The sequence below is a fragment of the Phyllobates terribilis genome, unplaced genomic scaffold (assembly GCF_046119375.1).
Source record: "Phyllobates terribilis strain yellow unplaced genomic scaffold, ASM4611937v1 Scaffold_156__1_contigs__length_4398808, whole genome shotgun sequence".
NCBI classification, from domain to species: Eukaryota; Metazoa; Chordata; class Amphibia; order Anura; family Dendrobatidae; genus Phyllobates; species Phyllobates terribilis.
Window position 1 is genome coordinate 2,809,753 of NW_027362916.1, and position 20,831 is coordinate 2,830,583.

Consider the following 20,831-nt stretch of genomic DNA (forward strand, 5'->3'; position numbering starts at 1 on the left):
TATGGCTCTGGGAACAAGGAGGGCAAAAAACAAAAATGCAAAAACAGAAAATCCCATGGTCGTTAAGGTAGAAAATCGATGCGCGGTGGAGATTATCATTATTGGCTGTAGGAAGAGGGAACTTATCAAAAATTACATTGATGCCCCAACTCTTATACATTCTGCATAATGCCCCTATTTGGATCCATAATTCCCATTTTCAGAAAATTCATAGCACGTTTCATTGTCTTATCTGGAAAAAGAAATCGGCTAGGATAAAATGTGAATAACTACAAAGTGACAAGGAATCTGGTGGATTGGCGATTCCTAATGCACTAATATATTATATTGCAACATTTGGGTGGGTGGCAAAGCGCTGCAAACCCAAATAGTATTAAGGGGTTAATTACCTCAGGAACACCGTGGAATATTCCTATTCATATAGTGTAACTGAATGACCTCGCACACAAGAAATCACTATACCCTACACTTGCTCTACTCTACAAGGTCCGGGATAGGGGTAAAGATATAATGGAAATAGGAGACTGCAATGAATCTACACCTATATGGTTTAATAATAAATATGCAGAGGTCTATAAATTAGAGGGATTCCGGGGTTGGGTGGATAAAGGAATATATACGATATAAAACATATTGTCTGAAGGGATACTTAAGTCCATTGATCAATTAAAGGGGGAATTTGGGGTGACAAATAAACAATTCTATAAATATCTACAGTTTCGGCATTCATTTAATGCACAATCAAGATGGACGCCCTTTTGGGTAGAAAATAATACTTTTGTTAAGTTGGTATTAGAGAAGGGAAATACTAAGGGTCGTATTTCTGATATTTACTGAATCCTTCTTGATAATTATTTAACAAAATTTCCTTCTCCAGCTAGAAAAAAATGGATGGAGATATAGGTCCAATTTCTGAGGATCATTGGGGAGCGGTATTAGAACTGGTACCCCAATTATCTTTACATGAGGTTCAGAGATTTCCCCAGATCATATTAATACATAGGAAATATAAGACGCCTAGATTCCTATGTAACATAGGATACCGGACTGCTGCTGAATGTCCAAGATGTAAAATGGATGCTGCGGGCCTATTACATCTGCTATGGGAATGCCGGGAGTTAGGTGAATACTGGGAAGGAGTTCTGTCTATTATAAAGAGGGTATATAAAATAGATAACCAGACCCCAAAAATGCCTATTCGGTATATTAGAGGATGATATGGAATTTGACCCCATTTCAATAGGGATTTCACATATTTTATTTCAAGCTAGGAAACATATTGCATCCAAATGGATTAACCCCTTAATAACATCTGACGTACTAATACGCTTCTGTGCCCTGGGACTTAAGAGCCAGACCCGTATTAGTACGTCATGGCGATCGCGCGCGCACACAGGCTGTGCGGGCGCGATCGCCGCCGGGTGTCAGCTGATTGTCACAGCTGACACCCAGTACTATGTGCAGGTCCTGCACCGCTCCCAGCACATTAACCCCCGCGATGCTGCGATCAAAGTCGATCGCGGCATTGCGGGGGCAAGGGGAGGTGATCGGCGATACTCACCTCCTCTTCCGGCTTCCAGCACAGTCTGCAAAGGCTTCCCGGGTGTTGCCATGATGACCCGATGTCGTCATGACAACATCCGGGTCACCAGAGAGCAGGAAGATTGCTTGGGCATGCGCAGTGCATCTCCAAGCAATCTTCACACTGTGCACTTCTGACAGCCTTCATGGCATAGGGATGGTGCTTCATTCCTGTTGCCATGCAGGCGATCAGAAAAAAAAAAGTGAAAAAGTGAAAGTCCCAGAGTGGGACAAAGTAATAAAGTGTATAAACTGTGTGAAAGTGGAAAAAAAAAAATGTGCAAAAATATTATAAAAAAATAAAAAAATAATACACCAAAAATAAAAATATAATGTACCCATCAATAAATATTATTATAAAAAAACAACAACAAAAAAAAAAACAATAAAAGTACACATATTTGGTATCGCCGCGTCCGGAACAACCTGACCTATAAAACTGTCCCACTAGTTAACCCCTTCAGTGAACACGGTAAAAAAAAAAAAAACGAAGCAAAAAACAATGCTTTATCACCATACCGCCAAACAAAAAGTGGAATAACACACGATCAAAAAGACGCATATAAATAAAAATGATAAAAATGATATCGCTGAAAACGTCATCTCGTCCCGCAAAAAACAAGCCGCCATACAGCTCCATCAGCCGAAAAATAAAAAAGTTATAGCTCTCAGAATAAAGCGATGCTAAAAAATATTTTTTTCTATAAAATAGCTTTTATTGTGTATAAGCGCCAAAACATAGAAAAATAGATACAAATAGAACATAGAAAAATGATACAAATGTGGTACCGCTGTAAAAGTACTGACCCAAAGAATAAAGCTACCTCATCAATTTTACCACACGCGGAACAGAATAAAAAAAAAAAAAAAAACAATTCCTGAATTGTTGGTTTTTGTTTATTCTGCCTCCCAAAAATCGGAATAGAAAGCGATCAAAAAATGTCACGTGCCTGAAAATGGCACCAATAACAACGTCAAGTCATCCCGCAAAAAACAAGCCTTCACATGACTGTCTGCCAAAATCTGGAAAAATTATAGCTCACAAAATATGGCGATGCAAAAACTAGATTTTACAAAAAATGCGTCTTTTAGTGTGTGACAGCTGTCAGTCATAAAAACCCCATATGATTCTGGCATTGCTGTAATCACACCGACCCGAAGAATAAAGTCGTCTAATCACTTATACCGCACAAGGAACGGCGTCAAAAATAAACTCTTGGGTTAGGATTGGGCTAGGGTTAGGGCTGGGTTTAGGGCTAGGGTTGTGCTGGGGCTAGGGTTGTGCTGGGGCTAGGGTTGTGCTGGGGCTAGGGTTGTGCTGGGGCTAGGGTTGTGCTGGGGCTAGGGTTGTGCTGGGGCTAGGGTTGTGCTAGGGCTAGGGTTGTGCTAAGGCTAGGGTTGTGCTAGGGCTAGGGTTGTGCTAGGGTTAGGGCTGGGGTTGGGATTTTTTTCAAAAGTAAGAAAAAAAGATGACGATATGGCGACTAGTGTTGAGAGCAAGTGCTCGCTACTTGAGTTTGCATCGGGTGCTCTGGTATGCATTGAGTATCGTGGGTATTTGAGTGACATGCTCGAGTCTCTGCCCCATATGCTTCGCGGCCAAAAAACTTTACGGGGATTGCCTGCCATGCACGAGCGATCCCCGCATGTTTTTTTTTGGGTGTCTAATAACCGTGAAACATGCGGAGCAGGGACTCGAGCATGTCACTCGAGCACACGCTGTACATGGTGCATACCTGAGTACCCGATGCAAACTCAAGTAGCGAGCACTTGCGCTCAAGAATAATGACAACTTATTCAATATGATGACCTAATGTAAACAAATTCTGTGCCGTACCTCTGGGTCCAAAATGTTCACTATACACCTTAATAAAATCCTTGAGGGGTATAGTTTCCAAAATGGGGACACTTGTGGGGGAGCTCCACTGTTTAGGCACATCACGGGCTCTCCAAACGCGACATGGTGTCCGCTAACAAATTGAATGGAAAATCGGCTCAAATTGTTAGCAGACGCCATGTTGCGTTTGGAGAGCCCCTGTGTGCCCAAACATTGGAGCTCCCCCACAAGTGACCCCATTTTGGAAACTAGACCCCCCAAGGCACCTATCTAGATGCATAGTGAGCACTTGGAACCCCAGGTGTTTCACAAATTGATTCATAAAAATGAAAAAGTGTTTTTTTTTTTCACTTTTTCATTTTTACGAATCAATTTGTGAAGCACCTGGGGGTTCCAAGTGCTCACTATGCATCTAGAAAGGTGCCTTGGGGGGTCTAGTTTCCAAAATGGGGTCACTTGTGGGGGAGCTCCAAAGTTTGGGCACAGAGGGGCTCTCCAAACGCAATGTGGTGTCCGCTAACAATTTGAGCCGATTTTCCATTCAATTTGTTAGCGGATACCATGTTGCATTTAGAGAGTCCCTGTGTGCCCAAACATTGGAGCTCCCCCACAAGTGACCCCATTTTGGAAACTAGACCCCCCCAAGGCACCTATCTAGATGCATAGTGAGCACTTGGAACCCCCAGGTGCTTCACAAATTGATTCGTAAAAATGAAAAAGTGAAAAAAAAAAACACTTTTTCATTTTTATGAATCAATTTGTGAAGCACCTGGGGTTCCAAGTGCTCACTATGAATCTAGATAGGTGCCTTGGGGGGTCTAGTTTCCAAAATGGGGTCACTTGTGGGGGAGCTCCAAAGTTTGGGCACACAGGGGCTCTCCAAACACAACATGGCGTCCGCTAATTATTCAAGCAAATTTTACAATCAAAAAGTCAAATGGCGCTCCTTCCCTTCCGAGCCCTGCCGTGCGCCCAAACAGTGTTTTTTCCCCAAATATTGGGTATCTGCGTGCCCAAGGGAAATTACACAACAAATTTTGGGGTCCATTTTTTCTTGTTACCCCTGTGAAAATAAAAAAAATTGGGTCTAAAGTAACATTTTTGTGAAAAAAGTTAAATGTTCATTTTTTTCTTCCACATTCAAAAAATTCCTGTGAAGCACCTGAAGGGTTAATAAAGTTCTTGAATGTGGTTTTGAGCACCTAGAGGGGTGCAGTTTTTAGAATGGTGTCACTTTTGGGTATTTTCTGTCAAAAAGACGTCTCCAAGTGACTTCAAATGTGGTCCCTAAAAAAATGGTTTTGTAAATTTTGTTGGAAAAATGAGAAATCGCTGGTCAACTTTTAACCCTTATAGCTCCCTAACAAAAAAAAATTTGGGTTCCAAAATTGTGCTGATGTAAAGTAGACATGTGGGAAATGTTATTTATTAACTCTTTTGTGTGACATATCTCTCTGATTTCAGGGCTTAAAAATTCAAATTTTGAAAATTGCAAAATTTTCAAAATTTTCGCCAAATTTCCGTTTTTTTCACAAATAAACGCAAGTGATATCGAAGAAATTTTTCCACAATCATGAAGTACAATATGTCATGAAAAAATATTCTCAGAACCAGGGGGATCCGTTGAAGCGTTCCAGAGTAATTACCTCATAAAGTGACAGTGGTCAGAATTGTAAAAATTGGCCCGGTCATTAACGTGCAAACCACCTGCGGGGCTTAAGGGGTTAACCCCTCACCTCCAGAAATGAGTGAACTCAAAAATAGGATAAATAATATTATCAGATTAGAAAAGGGGGTATGTAAAAAACGAAACTCAATGAATAAATTTGAGAAAATATGGAGCTTATGGTTGGATAGACCTGGAATGCCATCAAGGGGGTTATTGTAGGAGAGACAATGACTTATGGGAGAAGGAGGCTAATGGCGAGGTCTAATGTTTCATAGTAATGTGTATTGGAATTCCTTAACATGTGGTATGGGTAATATAGCACACCTATATGTGTATAGGATTATAATGTTTATTACAATATTATGGTTATATAAGAGATTTCAAGAATGTGGAATGTTAATTGTAAGATATAGTAACTGCAAGTTATCAGACAGTAATGGGCAAGCTGAAGGGATATATAGGAGAGATGCATGTATGTCATCCCTATGGTATGTTATCTTATTATTATATGTACTGGTTTCTTGTTTTGTCAAAAAAAAACTAAGAAAGAAAATCTCAATAAAAATATATTGGATTAAAAAAAAAAAAGATTAGGAAAAAGGCTTCTCCCCTGTGTGGGTTTTCTGATGCCTAATCAAATGGGATGTCTGGTTAAAACATTTCCCACAATCTGAACATGAAAAAGGCTTCTCCCCTGTGTGAGTTCTCTGGTGCTTAACCAAAGCTGATTTATCGTTAAAACATTTCTCACATTCTGAACATGAAAAGGGCTTCTCCCCTGTGTGGGTTCTCTGGTGTGTAACCAAAGCTGATTTTTGTTTAAAACATTTCCCACATTCTGAACAGGAAAAGGGCTTCTCCCCTGTGTGGGTTCTCTTGTGACTATCAAGAATCATTTTACAATTAAAACATTTCCCACAATCTGAACATGAAAAAGGCTTCTCCCCTGTGTGAGTTCTCTGGTGCTTAACCAAAGTTGATTTATGGTTAAAACATTTCCCACATTCTGAACATGAAAAGGGCTTCTCCCCTGTGTGGGTTCTCTGGTGTGTAACCAAAGCTGATTTTTGGTTAAAACATTTCCCACATTCTGAACAGGAGAAAGGCTTCTCCCCTGTGTGGGTTCTCTTGTGACTATCAAGAATCATTTTACAATTAAAACATTTCCCACATTCTGAACAGGAAAAGGGCTTCTCCCCTGTGTGGGTTCTCTGGTGCCTATCAAGATGGTCTTTCCGGTTAAAACATTTCCCACATTCTGAACAAGAAAAAGGCTTCTCCCCTGTGTGGGTTCTCTGGTGATCAACAAAAACTGATTTCTGGTTAAAATATTTTCGACATTTGGAACAAAAAAATCTATTGTCCACTGTGTGTATTTTTTGATGTTTAAGAATAGACTTTTCGAGGGTAAAACTATTTCCATTTTCTGAATGTGAAAATGATTTCTTTGCTTTAGGAGCAGTTCGTTTTCTTATTTTATTTTGATTTTCCTTAGTAGTTGGTAATGAATCAGAAGACAGGACCTGTTTCATAGGATGAGATGATTGAGGTTTGCTGTGAAGGGATGATGGTATATCTGGAGTAATGGCATTCCCTTCAATTGTATCCTGTGGGATCTCAAGAACGTCAGATTTAAAAATCTCTTGTCCATCTGATCTTCTGGTACAGTCATCTGCCAAGAAAAAAAACAATTATTAATTTTGAATAAAATGTCCTTGAAATTTATATTTTTGAACATTTCTACTTAAAATGTCTAAACAAACACATCCCTGGGCTACATGCTAATCCAGGGAAATGAAGAGATATATGCTCAAGTTTAAATATTCCTCTATTTTTTAGATTTGTGTCTAATAAAATAGATTTTTAAACTTGAGCATATATCTCTTCATTTTCCTGGACTAGCATGTAGCCCAGGGATCTGCTTGTTTAGATTGATTTAGAAGTGGTATGCAATCTTTATTTATTTTTCTATGGGATTCTTGTGTTAATTGTACTTAAAATGTCTGTAGAAATGAGAAGTTATTGACAGAATGAAAGTTCACAGTCTAATAGAAAACCTCATAGGATGAACCAGTAGAGCGTGGTGTCCAACTGTTTTTTCATTCTGCCTCCAAAATATGGAATAAGAAGCCATCAAACAATGTTATGCAGGCAAATATGATACCAATAAAAACTTCTACTCATTTCACAAAAAACAAGTCTCCACTCAGGTCCATCATCAGTCAATGGAAAAACAGAGGTTTCCACATTATTAGTGGCTCGTAGGCTCTTAAAAAGAAACATGGCTTCCACAAACCAATCCAGCAATATCCGCTCTCCCAAAGTCAGATCGCCCCCTCGCTTCTGAGCCTTGCAGTGCGCCCAAACCACATTTAGCATCCATGTATTCAGCATTACTATAATGAGAAGAACCCACTTAATTGGTGGCGTGTGTCTCCTGGAGCACAATATGGGCGCTATGTGTTGGGCAATAAAATAGTATATTTGCAATTTTCATTCTCCAACATCCACTGCGGGCTAATTTCCGGAAAGTGATAGTGGAGTCAAAATAGTCACTACTCCTATAGATTAATTCACTAAGGGTTATAATTTCCAAAATGGAGTCACTTTATGGGGATTTCTACTGCTCTGGTTTTCTGCCATTTTGTCATATTAGGGTTTCTGCAAAAGGTGTGTCTCATCACTTCTGGGACATCTACTTCTCCTCCTGCTTCGACTTGTGTGACATCTGCTTCTGTCACCAGGAGCCGCCTTATTCATTCTGCAGGCGGCGCTGGTGATGGAGGAGACGTTAGAACCAGAAGCTCTGGGTGGCACAGGCTCTGTCCAGCCACTAAGTTTAGGTAGCCTGGGACCTGTAGTACCATCCAGTCTGGCAGTATGGGTGTGTGCGCTGTCCAGCTGGAGTAATCTGCTCCCTGCTTCAGCCAACTGGAAAGCACCGCACCCTACTAAAGCTGGAAGCATATTGCCGGAAGCTGCCAGATACAGCCTTGTTCTCCTCTGGTTCAGTCCTCTGTGCTCAGCTCCCGGCTTGTGTATTTGTTTCCTGTTGTGACCCCGGCCCGTTTACTGATTACTCTTGTGTCTTCTGATTTTGTATTTTCTCTATCCTCTTGGTTCTGACCCGGCTACCTGACTAGTCTTCTCCCCATCTCACTCCATAGAACAGCAGGTAACACCATGGCCCAAGCCTAGGGGTCTCTGTGTTAGTCCAGATCCATGTAGAGGGTTTAAATGGTGATGAGCAAAGTAATTTGTGAAATCTATAAATGGGGTAGATAAGACAAGCCTGTTCGTGGTAGCCATCTTTTGAGCTTCCAGGTAACCGTAAACAGCGCCCCCAATACATTGTGTTGGCGAACTATTCCAGCAAGATCTGTATTCAAATAGCTAAATGTCGCTCCTTCCCTTCTTAACCTGCCATGTGCCCAGACAGTAGTGTACAACCGTATATAGGGGATTGTCAGATTCAAAAGAAGTTGGAAAATAATTTGTAAGGTCCATGTGTTTTCTATTATCCTTTGTGAAGAATTTCAAAGTGTTACGGGTCCGGGTGGTGGAACCTCTGTGCTGCGGTGGAAGGAGGGACCAGAGGGGCGTAAATAGGTATCAACTCGGAGCGACTAAGGTCGTACGGCGGCTCAATTGACTCCGTGACCAGGGAGGAACCGAGCAGAGGGACCAGGTGCTACTCTGGGACCGACCTTGTATGAGAGCAGGTGACTCCCACGGGTCAGAAGTCAGGGACTGACCGGTATTGCAGATCGGCACAGCAGGCAGGCTGACGAGTGATCCGGGTAGATGGACTGGCAGACACGGCAGGTAACAAGCAGGAACCTCCAGGTAGGTACGACAGGTAACAAGCAGAAGCTTCCAGGTAGGCTGGCTGGTAGGCACGGCAGGTAACAGGCAGGAGCCTCCAGGTAGGCTAGCTGGTAGGCATGGCAGGTAACAGGCAGGTGCTTCCAGGTGAGCAGGTGGGCAGAGCCCCTAGACAGACTGGCGGACTGGACCTAGTAGTCAGGCTGGCGGGCTGGAACTGGTAGTCAAACTGGCGGGCCGAACCTGGTAGTCAGGCTGGCGCGCCGAACCTGGTAGTCAGGCTGGCGCGCCGAACCTGGTAGTCAGGCTGGCGCGCCGAACCTGGTAGTCAGGCTGGCGCGCCGAACCTGGTAGTCAGGCTGGCGCGCCGAACCTGGTAGTCAGGCTGGCGGGCCGGACCTGGTAGTCAGGCTGGCGGGCCGGACCTGGTAGTCAGGCTGGCGGGCAGGACTGATAGGCAGGCAGGCAGCGGAAACTGAGGGCTGAAGCAGACGTAAGTACACTGTGCTACAACTTTGCTCGGGCACCTCCATTTTGTAGAAGGTGCCTTATATATATGGGAGGACCTCAGGCCATTGGCCGGGGACTCCTTAGGACGGCGCGCGCAGCCACTTTAAGAGGGAGGGAGAGCGCGCGCGCCGTAAGCACAGTGCCCGGGAAGCTGCGCTCGCCGGCAGCTGCAGGAACAGGACGCCGCCGGGCGGGGAGCGCGGCGGTAAGAGGGACGGCGTTTCTGCCTGTCGGGGCAGAGACGCCGATGCTACACAAAGTTATCACCACATAAAGTGACACACGTCAGATTTGAAAAATGGGGCCTGATTAGGAACAGACAACTGGCTGCAGGAAGGGGTTAAATCAGAGGATTACTGAAGTCAAAAACTGTGACTATACACAATAAAACATCTACTGAAATGATCAAACTCAACAGTCTTCATCAGAGAAAAATGAGTAACTAGTGGTGAAACCTCTCTGGGGTAATTAGAGTAGGGGGCTCAGTGGCTGTTGGCAATCTAAACTATCGTAAGGGATAATATTTTCTATCAGATGAGTGTCAAGAAGAAATATTAGACATTTAAAGTGAACCTTTTTATAATACTACAGAGCTGAGGTGTCTTAAATTTAGATCTCGGGCATTTGGAAGAGGCAATGGAGATCTTTTTGAAAGACTACCAGGGAGTTACAGACTCACATAAGTGAGGCAGACTGATCCAACCACAATGAAACTACATACATTTATGGTGGACCATTGGAGCTACTATGAGTCCTGACCAGAGTAGGGAAAGTATTAGCGCCCCCATTTCAGGAGAGATTGTGCAGTAATCTGAATTCCTTAGGATGAAAACATAATGGAATTTATGACGTGGAGTGAATCCATGAAACCAGGGCTGGAGCCAACACATCTCCTGCAGGCGAGAATAAATGTATATTACAACCATCAGCCACGCACAGCTTAGAGATATATCATGGCACAGGTGTAATGTTTTCTGTATAGTTTATCACAATCCTGTTTGAAGCTCTTTAGTTTTAAAATAAATTGAAAAATCAGGATAAAAGGAAACTCTGCTGTTATTGTACAGAAATTCACATTTGTCCCTCACTGGACATTTAATGTTGTCGATCATAAAAGTGAAGGTCGGCCAGAAAAACTGGACCAGGTCTTGTAGGGACCATATGAGCACATTCAGCAGCACAGAAGGGAGAGAAGGTAGATTCATCCAATAAGATATCAGGGATCTAGGAAGCCAACAGCATCATTACCCTCCGCTTTCTCTTACAGGCCCATCATAATATTTTTCTTCAAGTGATTTTCTAATTTGTCAGCACATTCTACGTACACTGTCATTTGGCTTTATAGTTTACAGATCTGGACAGGTAACGGTAAGCGTCTCCTAATCACAGGGTGTAGGTGGATCTTCCAGGTTGTAAGTTCTACAGAAAAGGGTTTTCACAATTTCCCAAAGTAATTTGAACATTTTCAGACGGAGGAGAATGTTGTGGTCTAGCGGCAAAACGGTTATCACACGATTGTGATACGGCCGGACTACACCACCGATAAAGCAGCCACAGCCGGTGACTGAGAAGAATCTGTGACTTCTCAGCATTTAGTGGTTACTACTCACCTGGGTAGTCATATGTAGGAATCTCCTCTTTACACCACTCATCACCCCTCACATATGTCTCTGTAGTATTAATATATGTCAGATCTTCACCCTGAAACAAATTTTGTAAAAGATACAGACAGATGGAGAAGTCTCATCTATGATCAGCTCTAATCCTGCCATCTCCACCGTTCTCATTACACAAGTATAAAACATATAATACTGGTGGATAAAACAAGACTGAACACAAGACCTTCACAGCCGTCTACACATCATAGGGGAGATCTCATGACACCTTCTCTCCATCTACCTGATGATCCTGAGGAACATTGGGATCTTCTTGTTTACAGTCCTGTGGAAGAAGAGGACGGGGACATCTCTCTGGTGTTGTCCTCTTACTGGATAGATCTGGAGAAAACACATACAAGGACTGAATTCATTCTTTACATACAGATAATTATAGGCCGTGTGTATTTAGAACTGTCTATTACCTGGTGATGTGAGGGGCTGTGGAACCTCCATCATGACGTCCTTGTACAGATCTTTGTGTCTTTCTAAATACTCCCACTCCTCCATGGAAAAGTAGACGGCGACATCCTGACACCTTATAGGAACCTGACACATACAATGATACAGTCATCCCCCCGATCCTTTCATAGCGTTACTGTATAATGTCCCAGCATTCCCAGCAGTGTCACCTGTCCAGTCAGAAGCTCAATCATCATGTAGGTAAGTTCTAGGATCTGGTCATTGATGTCCTTATGTATCAGGGGGTGAGGTGGAGGCCCAGTGATTAATCTCTGGTTATGGAGAGACACATTAATAAATCTCACTCCAGACATTTCCAGAGTCCTCACCTCTCCAGTTCTGTCCATCTGTTATTCCCATAGATAAGAATGATGTAATGTGACGTCATCAGAATCTCTCACCTCTCCAGTCAGCCGGAAGAGGATCTCTAGGGTGAGGTGTAATATCCTCTCCGCCATCTTGTCTCTATCCATATCCATCTTTGATGGGTAATTCAGGAAAATTCTCTTATATAGAAGATCTTCTCTGAGAGGATCCGATATTGTAGAGACCTGAATGAGAAGAAGATAAGTTGATAGAACATCATAAAAATCCTGTTTAATAATACATCTATTGGAGATAATGAGGGGAAACATATAAGGAGATTTATTATTTTACAGTATTTAGCTTTTTTTCTTTACATCTAGTAATAAAACCTATATATTTTAGGACACATACAACAAGCAATTTCTTCCTCGGAGTCTGCAGCTGAATACGTTTCTCATAGACTCACCTTCCATAAAGCTAATTCTCGTCTAATTTTCTGACACTGGAATTGACATTAAGAATAACCTCGGCACTCAGTGGTTCTTATAGAAATTTTTTTTTTAATGCAGTCCCTATTAAGGCCTTTCGGCTGTAAGGACTGTAATTCATGAATCCAGTAGGCTTCTATACGTTTGAGAAGGCTCACTCAGTCGCCCCCCCCACCCCCCCACGTGGTGTCAAAACTTTTTCCAATACCTGGTATTTGACTTGAGAAATACTATGTCCTGCCGTGATAAAGTGTCGGGGAATGGGTAACATTAGGTTTTTGCACCAAATTGTGGACTTGTGCTTTGAAATCCTATCCCTTATGGGCTGTATCGTCTCCCCCACATAGATTCGGCTGCATGGACATTTAATAAGATATACCACATATGACCTGTCACATTTAAAGTACCCTTTGATGTTGTATAGCTTGCCAGTTTGTGGGTGGTGAACAATGCTACCCCTGAGGAGATTGTTGCATTGACGACATTGGAGACATGGGAATGTGCCCATTTTGGGATTCTGCAAAAAAACGTTGTTTAGGACCTTGGTGCGCTGCGCCCAAATCGGAACGTACCAGAGAGTCTCTAATATTGGTTGCTCTCTTAAAACACGGTAGGAAGGGTTGTTGCAACGCAGAGATCGTGGGATAGCCGGTTTGTAAGATGTTCCTGTGTTTCCTAATGGTTTTATGTAAGATGTAGGTGAAGGGGTGGAACGTGTGAATGAAAGGGATTCTGTCCTCAGTGTTTGGATGATCAGTTCTGGTATTCGACGCATGGGGATGCAAGAAGCTAGGTGGATTGCCTCATTCAGTGAATTCGGTCGTCATTTCTTGTAACATCTGATTGTGGATAGTTTCACTGGACACTATTTGTTTGACCCTCTGAAATTGTGATATAGGTATAGATTTCTTCATCATCATCTTGGATGATTGCTAGAAAAGTGTAATAGGCCATTGCGATCGGTGGGCTTGGAATAGAGGTCAGTTAGGTGGCCCTGTGTATCCTTGATCACCATAGTATCAAGGAAATTAACACGGCTTGAATCATATGTCATGGTGAAGCTAAAATCTGGCCATGCGGAGTTCAGTGTGGAGAAAAACCTCTAAGGATTCCAAGGGACCCCCCACCATATGCAAAAGATGTCATCTATGAAACGTTTCCAGAGAATGGAATGTTCTTGAATAAGTGGATTAGAGTAGACCACCTGACTCTCGAAGGCTGACATGTAGCAATATGGGGGGGGCCACATTGGTGCCCATCACGGTGCCCTTCGCCGAAAGGCCTTAATAGGGACTATGACCTACTGGCCTTTATATAAGTTTTTTTTTATTTTTTTATGTTTGGAGTTTGGTTCTCATTGAACAATTGGTATAGAGAAACTTGTCACCCAGGGATCTTACGTGACCTTTTGTTGAAATGTATTTTACGTTTGGAAATGTGGTCTTCAATTTGAATAGGTGAATAATATACATGTTTTGATCTCCATATCCTACTCATGTATTGTCTCCTTTATTGCAGATTATTCCTCTCTGGCACACTCTTGTCTCCTCTCCTGGATCCTTCTCCATTCCATCAAAGGCTCTGGCTCATGACCATGGGGTCTTATGCTCTATACTGGAGGAAAGCACGTTCTCTCTCCCTGGCACTCAAACTTCCGGCTCACTGGAATGCATTTACACCGGCCTGTGGAACGCACAGCTTCCTGGGAGCAGCGCATCACTTCCGGTGACGTCACATGTGCACTTCCGGAGTTCACACTACACAGCACTGCGGGATTGGCGGCGATTGGTCAGCCGCCCTCACTATTCCCGCCGCCCGCCTTTAGATACCATCCTGCCCCTGAAAATGCGCACAGCACCAGGAACTAGAGGTAGACACAATGTTCCTCTAAGCCACTACGTGCAGCACCACTTTATAACCAGGAACTAGGGGTCACAGGTATGTTACATCCAGCTCTATTCTAATAAACACTTCGGCCAGCGTAATAGAGGTCACGAGTATGGAGTGCGGAAGAGCCGCAACTCACACCCCATAGTCGCAGGAAAAACCTGGCTACTCAAAATGAGTGTAAAAACACAAGAAAAAACTGAGTGTAAGGCATATATGAAAAACTTTATTAGTAAAAGTTTAAATACATAATATTACATGTATAATAGATAAATGCAGATGGGGAGGCGATACGGATACAAAAAAGCACGTAACAAGTATCCACAGCTAACAAGTGTAGCAGGATAGTAAAAAGAGGGGGAGAAGAAAGAGCGACCCAAGGGTAACATGTGTTAATTGATGACAGAGTAGGAGAGGTATATGTAGAAGGATATCAATAATTCAAATAATGCTGGATAAATATCACATTTTTCCCACAGTGGGGCAAGAGTAGGTATAATCCATAATAGAGGATACACTCACCAGTATAATCGCCAGGGGACGCTCAAAGGGGGGGCAAGGGGACAAGGCAGGAGCAGACCAGTGTGGGACCTGCAGGCCTCGATGCGCGTTTCGCAAGTTCGCTTTGTCAAGAGGCGTGACAAAGCGAACTTGCGAAACGCGCGTCGAGGCCTGAAGGTCCCACACTGGTCTGCTCCTGCCTTGTCCCCCTGCCCCCCCTTTGAGCGTCCCCTGGCGATTATACTGGTGAGTGTATCCTCTATTATGGATTATACCTACTCTTGCCCCACTGTGGGAAAAATGTGATATTTATCCAGCATTATTTGAATTATTGATATCCTTCTACATATACCTCTCCTACTCTGTCATCAATTAACACATGTTACCCTTGGGTCGCTCTTTCTTCTCCACCTCTTTTTACTATCCTGCTACACTTGTTAGCTGTGGATACTTGTTACGTGCTTTTTTGTATCCGTATCGCCTCCCCATCTGCATTTATCTATTATACATGTAATATTATGTATTTATATTTTTACTAATAAAGTTTTTCATATATGCCGTACACTCAGTTTTTTCTTGTGTTTTTACATCCAGCTCTATTCTGTCTATCTCTGCCTCCACAGTCCCTCTCAGCTGTTAACTCCTGAGTCTGCCACTCTCTGCTCCTTTCTGCGGACCCAAGCACCAGTGTCCCCATATCTCCACACTTTTGAATTCCTACCTTTGAATACCATCCAGCAGTCTAATAGATCTCATCGCTCTTCAATTTGTATATATACTTGCTCTATACTATGATGTATCCGCATTAATGGGGTTTGATGAAATATTATTTACTGTTTGACAGCATGTTTATTGTTTAGGTTAAACAAGAGATATTATCATGTCATTTCGCTATGATCCATTTGTATATGCTTTTTTATTTTATTATTTATTATTATTCTTTTATTTATTGTTTTGTTCTTTGTGCTATTTCCAACAGTTACTGATGAAGGTCAGATCGACTGAAACGTTTATTTTGTTTTTGGACTGCATTAACCCCTTCGCAACCCTGGGATTTTCTGTTTTTGCATTTTCGCTTTTTGCTCCCCTTGTTCCCAGAGCCATAGAGTTTTTATTTTTTGGTCAATATGGCCGTGTGAGGGCTTATTTTTTGCGGGACGAGTTGTACTTTTCAACGCCATTACTAGTTTTACCATATCCTGTACGAGAAAACGGGAAAAAAATTCCAAGTGCGGTAAAATTGCAAAAAAAAGTGCAATACCACAGATGTTTTTTTTTTTTTTTTTTTTTTTACTACGTTCACTGAATGCTAAAACTGACCTGCCATTATTATTCTCCAGGTCATTATGAGTTCTTAGACACCAAACATGTGTAGGTTCTTTTTTATTTAAGGGGTGAAAAAAAATTCCAAAGTTTGGTAAAAAAGAAAAAAAAAATGGCGCCATTTTCCAACACCTGTAGCGTCTCCATTTTTTGGGATCTGGGGCTGGTGAGGGCTTATTTTTTGCACATCGAGCTGAAGTTTTTATTGATACCATTTTGGGGTAGATCCGATGTTTTGATCGCCCGTTATTGCATTTTATTGCAATTTTGCAGCGACCAAAAAACGTAATTCTGGCACTTCGAATTTTTTTCTTGTTACGCTGTTTACCAATCGGATTAATTCTTTTTTTATATTGATAGGTCGGGCAATTCTGAACGTGGTGATACCAAATATGTGTATGTGGTTTTTTTTGTTTTTTTTATTTTGAATGGGGCGAAAGGGGGGTGATTTAAACTTTTATATTTTTTAAAAAACATTTTTTTTTACACTTTTTGCTTGCTTCTATAGTCTCCATAGGAGACTAGAAGCAGCACTTGTCTGATCGCCAGTAGATCCCCTGCATGCAGCAGAAATGCTCCTATGCTATGAGCGCCGACCACTAGGTGGCGCTTATAGCGACCAGCTCATGACAACCACTGGTGTCTGCTGCAGACCCAGGGTTGTCATGACCACCCATCGGCGACATGCGATCATGTGACGGGATCGCCAATGGGCGGGGTAAGTGACGCGCTTATGGCGAGTCGCTGTTAAATGCCGCTGTCGGTGATTGACAGCGGCATTTAACATGTTAACAGCCGCAGGTGGATCACAATTCCACTCGCGGCTGTTGCGGGCACATGTCTGCTGTAATAATCAGCTGACATGTGCTTGGTTCAGTGCGGGCTCAGCGCCGGAGCCCTCACTGAACTGGGGGATTACAGCCTGTGCATACTATTACGGCACAGGCTGTAAAGGGGTTTAAAAAAAAATTCTATAAGAACCATTGAGTGTTGAGGTTATTCTCAGTTACAGTACAGGTTTGAACCCACCTGGAGCACCTCTGTCCGGTAGTGCAGCAGTTATTATCTTATACTGGAATTGACATTAGGAATTCTGCAGGAGATATTTATGTCACGTGACATGAGAAATAACTTCATGATGAGGCAACATCTTCTACTACGGCTTTAAAATTATATTTGGCCACAGTCGGTCACTTACTACATCACCACCGGTCGTCTATATGAATGTTTCCCGTCTTCCCCAGACTGTAATCTTCTATCACGTTAGATCTCATGTCTGATTCACACACAGAAGTTTGAGGATTTTATAAAAGCTATTTTGTTTGCACAAACACCTCAGACAGAAATTATTTGATACTAAAGTCTACATGTATAGTGTATAATGGGGTTTATTTCTGGCCTTAGGCTTTCCTATATTACAAGAAAAAAAAAACAGAAAAAAAGCAGATATTAAAATGTTTCAAAAGAAAATTGTCACCAACAATTCTTGTAAAAAGAAAAAAAAATGCAAAAATCAGAAGACACATTTTATTATTTTTTAACAAGTTAAACATTTGTTTTTGGTTTTATATGAACTCTTTTGGGCACCAGAACACAGATGTACACCGCAGGGATGGCACAGGTGCAGCAGCAATAAAATCCCTGGCAGTTTAACCAATTGCTGCTGCAAAAAGCAAACATGGCATCTAAGAAGGTGTGACAGAGTTCGGCTGAATGCCCCTCCTCCTCCAAGTACTCGATAGTAGGGGGCTGCCTAGTTACTACAATAATTAAATGCCTAACAATGGTGACTGGGCCAGCAATATACAAAAGTCTATTAGGCCGGGCCAGAGGCAGCGTCCAATAAGTTACCTTTTAAAGCCCCGATAAACATTAGACTACAGTTGCATGGAAGCACTGATTTTTGGGGTTTTGGTTGACTATATAATGTATTTGGGGGCCTCCATACAGTTGCAGTCAGTCATACAAACCACAGGAAAGCTGTAATATTTGTGTGTGTATGGGGGAGTCTGGAGAGATAGCCGTCTGCCAAATGACCGCTAAGCCAACAATTATCTCATATTTATGGGGCAGTTAGTATTACACTGACAGGCAGGGATAATACACGGCACTACAGTAGTACAGTGCATCACCGGAGCGATCAGAGGCTTCTGTGTTGTATGATAGCACTAATGAGTGTTTAAAAAAGTTTAAAAAAAGTTTTAAAGTGAAAATATCACAGTTTTAGCAAAAATAAATATTCATCACTATAGGGAAAACATGCATATAATGGGAAAATGGAGAGGGAGGTCAGCTCACTGTTTATTCAATGCACCTTGTCTGAAGATCACCGCATGGAGCCGCCCTGGTCAGGGACATTTCAAGGTTCAAGTAGAGAAAGGAGGAGAGATGGATTCTCCAGCATTGTCTATATTGTTAAAACCTCACATTTATTGTGAATTCATAAAAACTGTTGTGATGGCATACCACCAAGTGCCCACATACCAAACCAATGCTTATTCCTGATTTACAACATGTGAGTCTCTGTGATACTTTTATATCCTTCCATTTGGAACGCCTGGGTGTCCATTGATTACTGAGCACGACAATTTAACCCTGTATTGTATGGAAGTAAAAGATAATACACAAATACAACTCATGCATGAGACATTCAATAAAATCACTGGAAATCAAAGACAAATACAATTAATTGCACTGTAATATTAATCCGGTCTGATGTTTATTCCCTGTGGGGCTCTAGTTTGTAATATAAATATCCAATATGACTTTCTATTTAAGATTTTTCTTTTCATATCTCCACCTCTTAATGGTTTATAAGACTTTTCTATTCCTAATATCTGAAGGATCGGATATCCCCTTCATGTTTTTGTGAAAAGTGTCTTGAAACCACAGACAGGTTTAATGTTGTGGGATTGATTGCATCAGATAAATGTCTTCTAATATATGTTTATAGCAGATCTGACGTCCATCCCACATATTGCAGGTAGCTCTATACACTCTATTAAATAGATGACCCCTATAGTGTTACAATTGATGAAATTGTGTATTGCAAATTGTTGTCCCGTTAGGTTTTCTTCAAATGTGTCGGTTTTATTAACATAGTTGCATGCTTTACAGGGTGCATGTCCACATGTAAAAAACCCTTATAGGATAACCAAGTCGCCAAATACTGGCCCATAAAGACACACTTTGTCACTCTCGTATTCCCTACTGATTGAACCCCTGGACCAGTCTAAAACATGCTTCCAATCTCAATGGGAGAGACATCTGGGTTGCACCTTAACCCCATTACCCCTGAGGGTGGTTTGCACGTTAATGACCAGGCCAATTTTTACAATTCTGACCACTGTCACTTTATGAGGTAATTACTCTGGAACGCTTCAACGGATCCCCCTGATTCTCAGATTGTTTTTTCATGACATATTGTACTTCATGATAGTTGTAAAATTTCTTCGATATCACTTGCGTTTATTTGTGAAAAAAAAGGAAATTTGGCGAAAATTTTGAAAATGTTGCAATTTTCAAAATTTTTAATTTTTATGCCCTTAAATCAGAGAGATATGTCACACAAAATAGTTAATAAATAACATTTCCCACATGTCTACTTTACATCAGCACAATTTTGGAACCAAAAATTTTTTTCAGTAGGGAGCTATAAGGGTTAAAAGTTGACCAGCGATTTCTCATTTTTCCAACAAAATTTACAAAACCATTTTTTTAGAGACCACATCACATTTGATGTGACTTTGATAGGCCTTTATGACAGAAAATACCAAAAAGTGATGCCATTCTAAAAACTGCACCCCTCAAGGTCCTCAAAACCACATTCAAGAAATTTATTAACCTTTCAGGTGCTTCACAGAAATTTTTGGAATGTGGAAAAAAAAAATCAACATTTAACTTTTTTCACAAAAATGTTAAGTAAGACTCAAATTTTTTTATTTTCGCAGGAGTAACAGAAAAAAATGGGCCCCAAAATTTGTTGTGCAATTTCTCCTGAGCACACAGATACCCCATATGTGAGGAAAAACCACTGTTTGGGTGCACGGCAGGGCTCGGAAGGGAAGGAGCGCCATTTGACTTTTTGAATGTAAAATTTGCTTGAATAATTAGCGGACACCATGTTGCGTTTGGGGAGCCCCTGATGTGCCTAAACAGTGGAAACCCCCCACAAGTGACCCCCATTTGGGAAACTAGACCCCTTAGGAAACTTATCTAGATGTGTGGTGAGAACCCTGAACCCCCAGGTGCTTTACAGAAGTTTATAACATTGAGCAGTAAAAATAAAATTTTCACATTTTTCCAACAAAAATGTTTTTCAGCCCCCAATTTTGCATTTTCATAAGGGTAACAGAAGAAATTGCACCATGCAATTTGTTGTGCAATTTCTCCTGAGTAAGCCGATACCCCATATGTGGGGGAAAACCACTGTTTGGGTGCACGGCAGGGCTCGGAAGGGAAGGAGCGCCATTTGACTTTTTGATTTGTAAAATTTGCTTGAATAATTAGGGGACACCATGTTGCGTTTGGGGAGTCCCTGATGTGCCTAAATAGTGGAAACCACCTCCTCCCTTTCCCCAGTGATCCATTTTGGAAACTACACCCCTCCAGGATTTTATAAAGGGGTATAGTGAACATTTTGAACCCAGAGGTACGACACAGAATTTGATAACATTAGGTCATCATATTGAATAAGTTGTCATTAGTCTTGAGTGCAAGTGCTTGCTACTTGAGTTTGCATCAGGTACTCGGGTATGCACCAAGTATCGCGGGTGCTCAAGTGACAT

General features: G+C 41.8%; 1 protein-coding gene across 1 annotated transcript in view; it reads right to left on the reverse strand.

Moving 5' to 3' along the window:
- Positions 1 to 4,320: 4,320 nt before the first annotated feature.
- The window catches only part of LOC141207005 (uncharacterized), a 70,503-nt gene continuing 53,992 nt past the window's right edge, over positions 4,321 to 20,831 (reverse strand). The window contains exon 10 of the mRNA XM_073664363.1: positions 4,321 to 6,361. Within this exon, the coding sequence (XP_073520464.1) occupies positions 5,678 to 6,361 (684 nt within the window). The 3' untranslated portion in view covers positions 4,321 to 5,677. The remainder of the gene's footprint in view (positions 6,362 to 20,831) is intronic.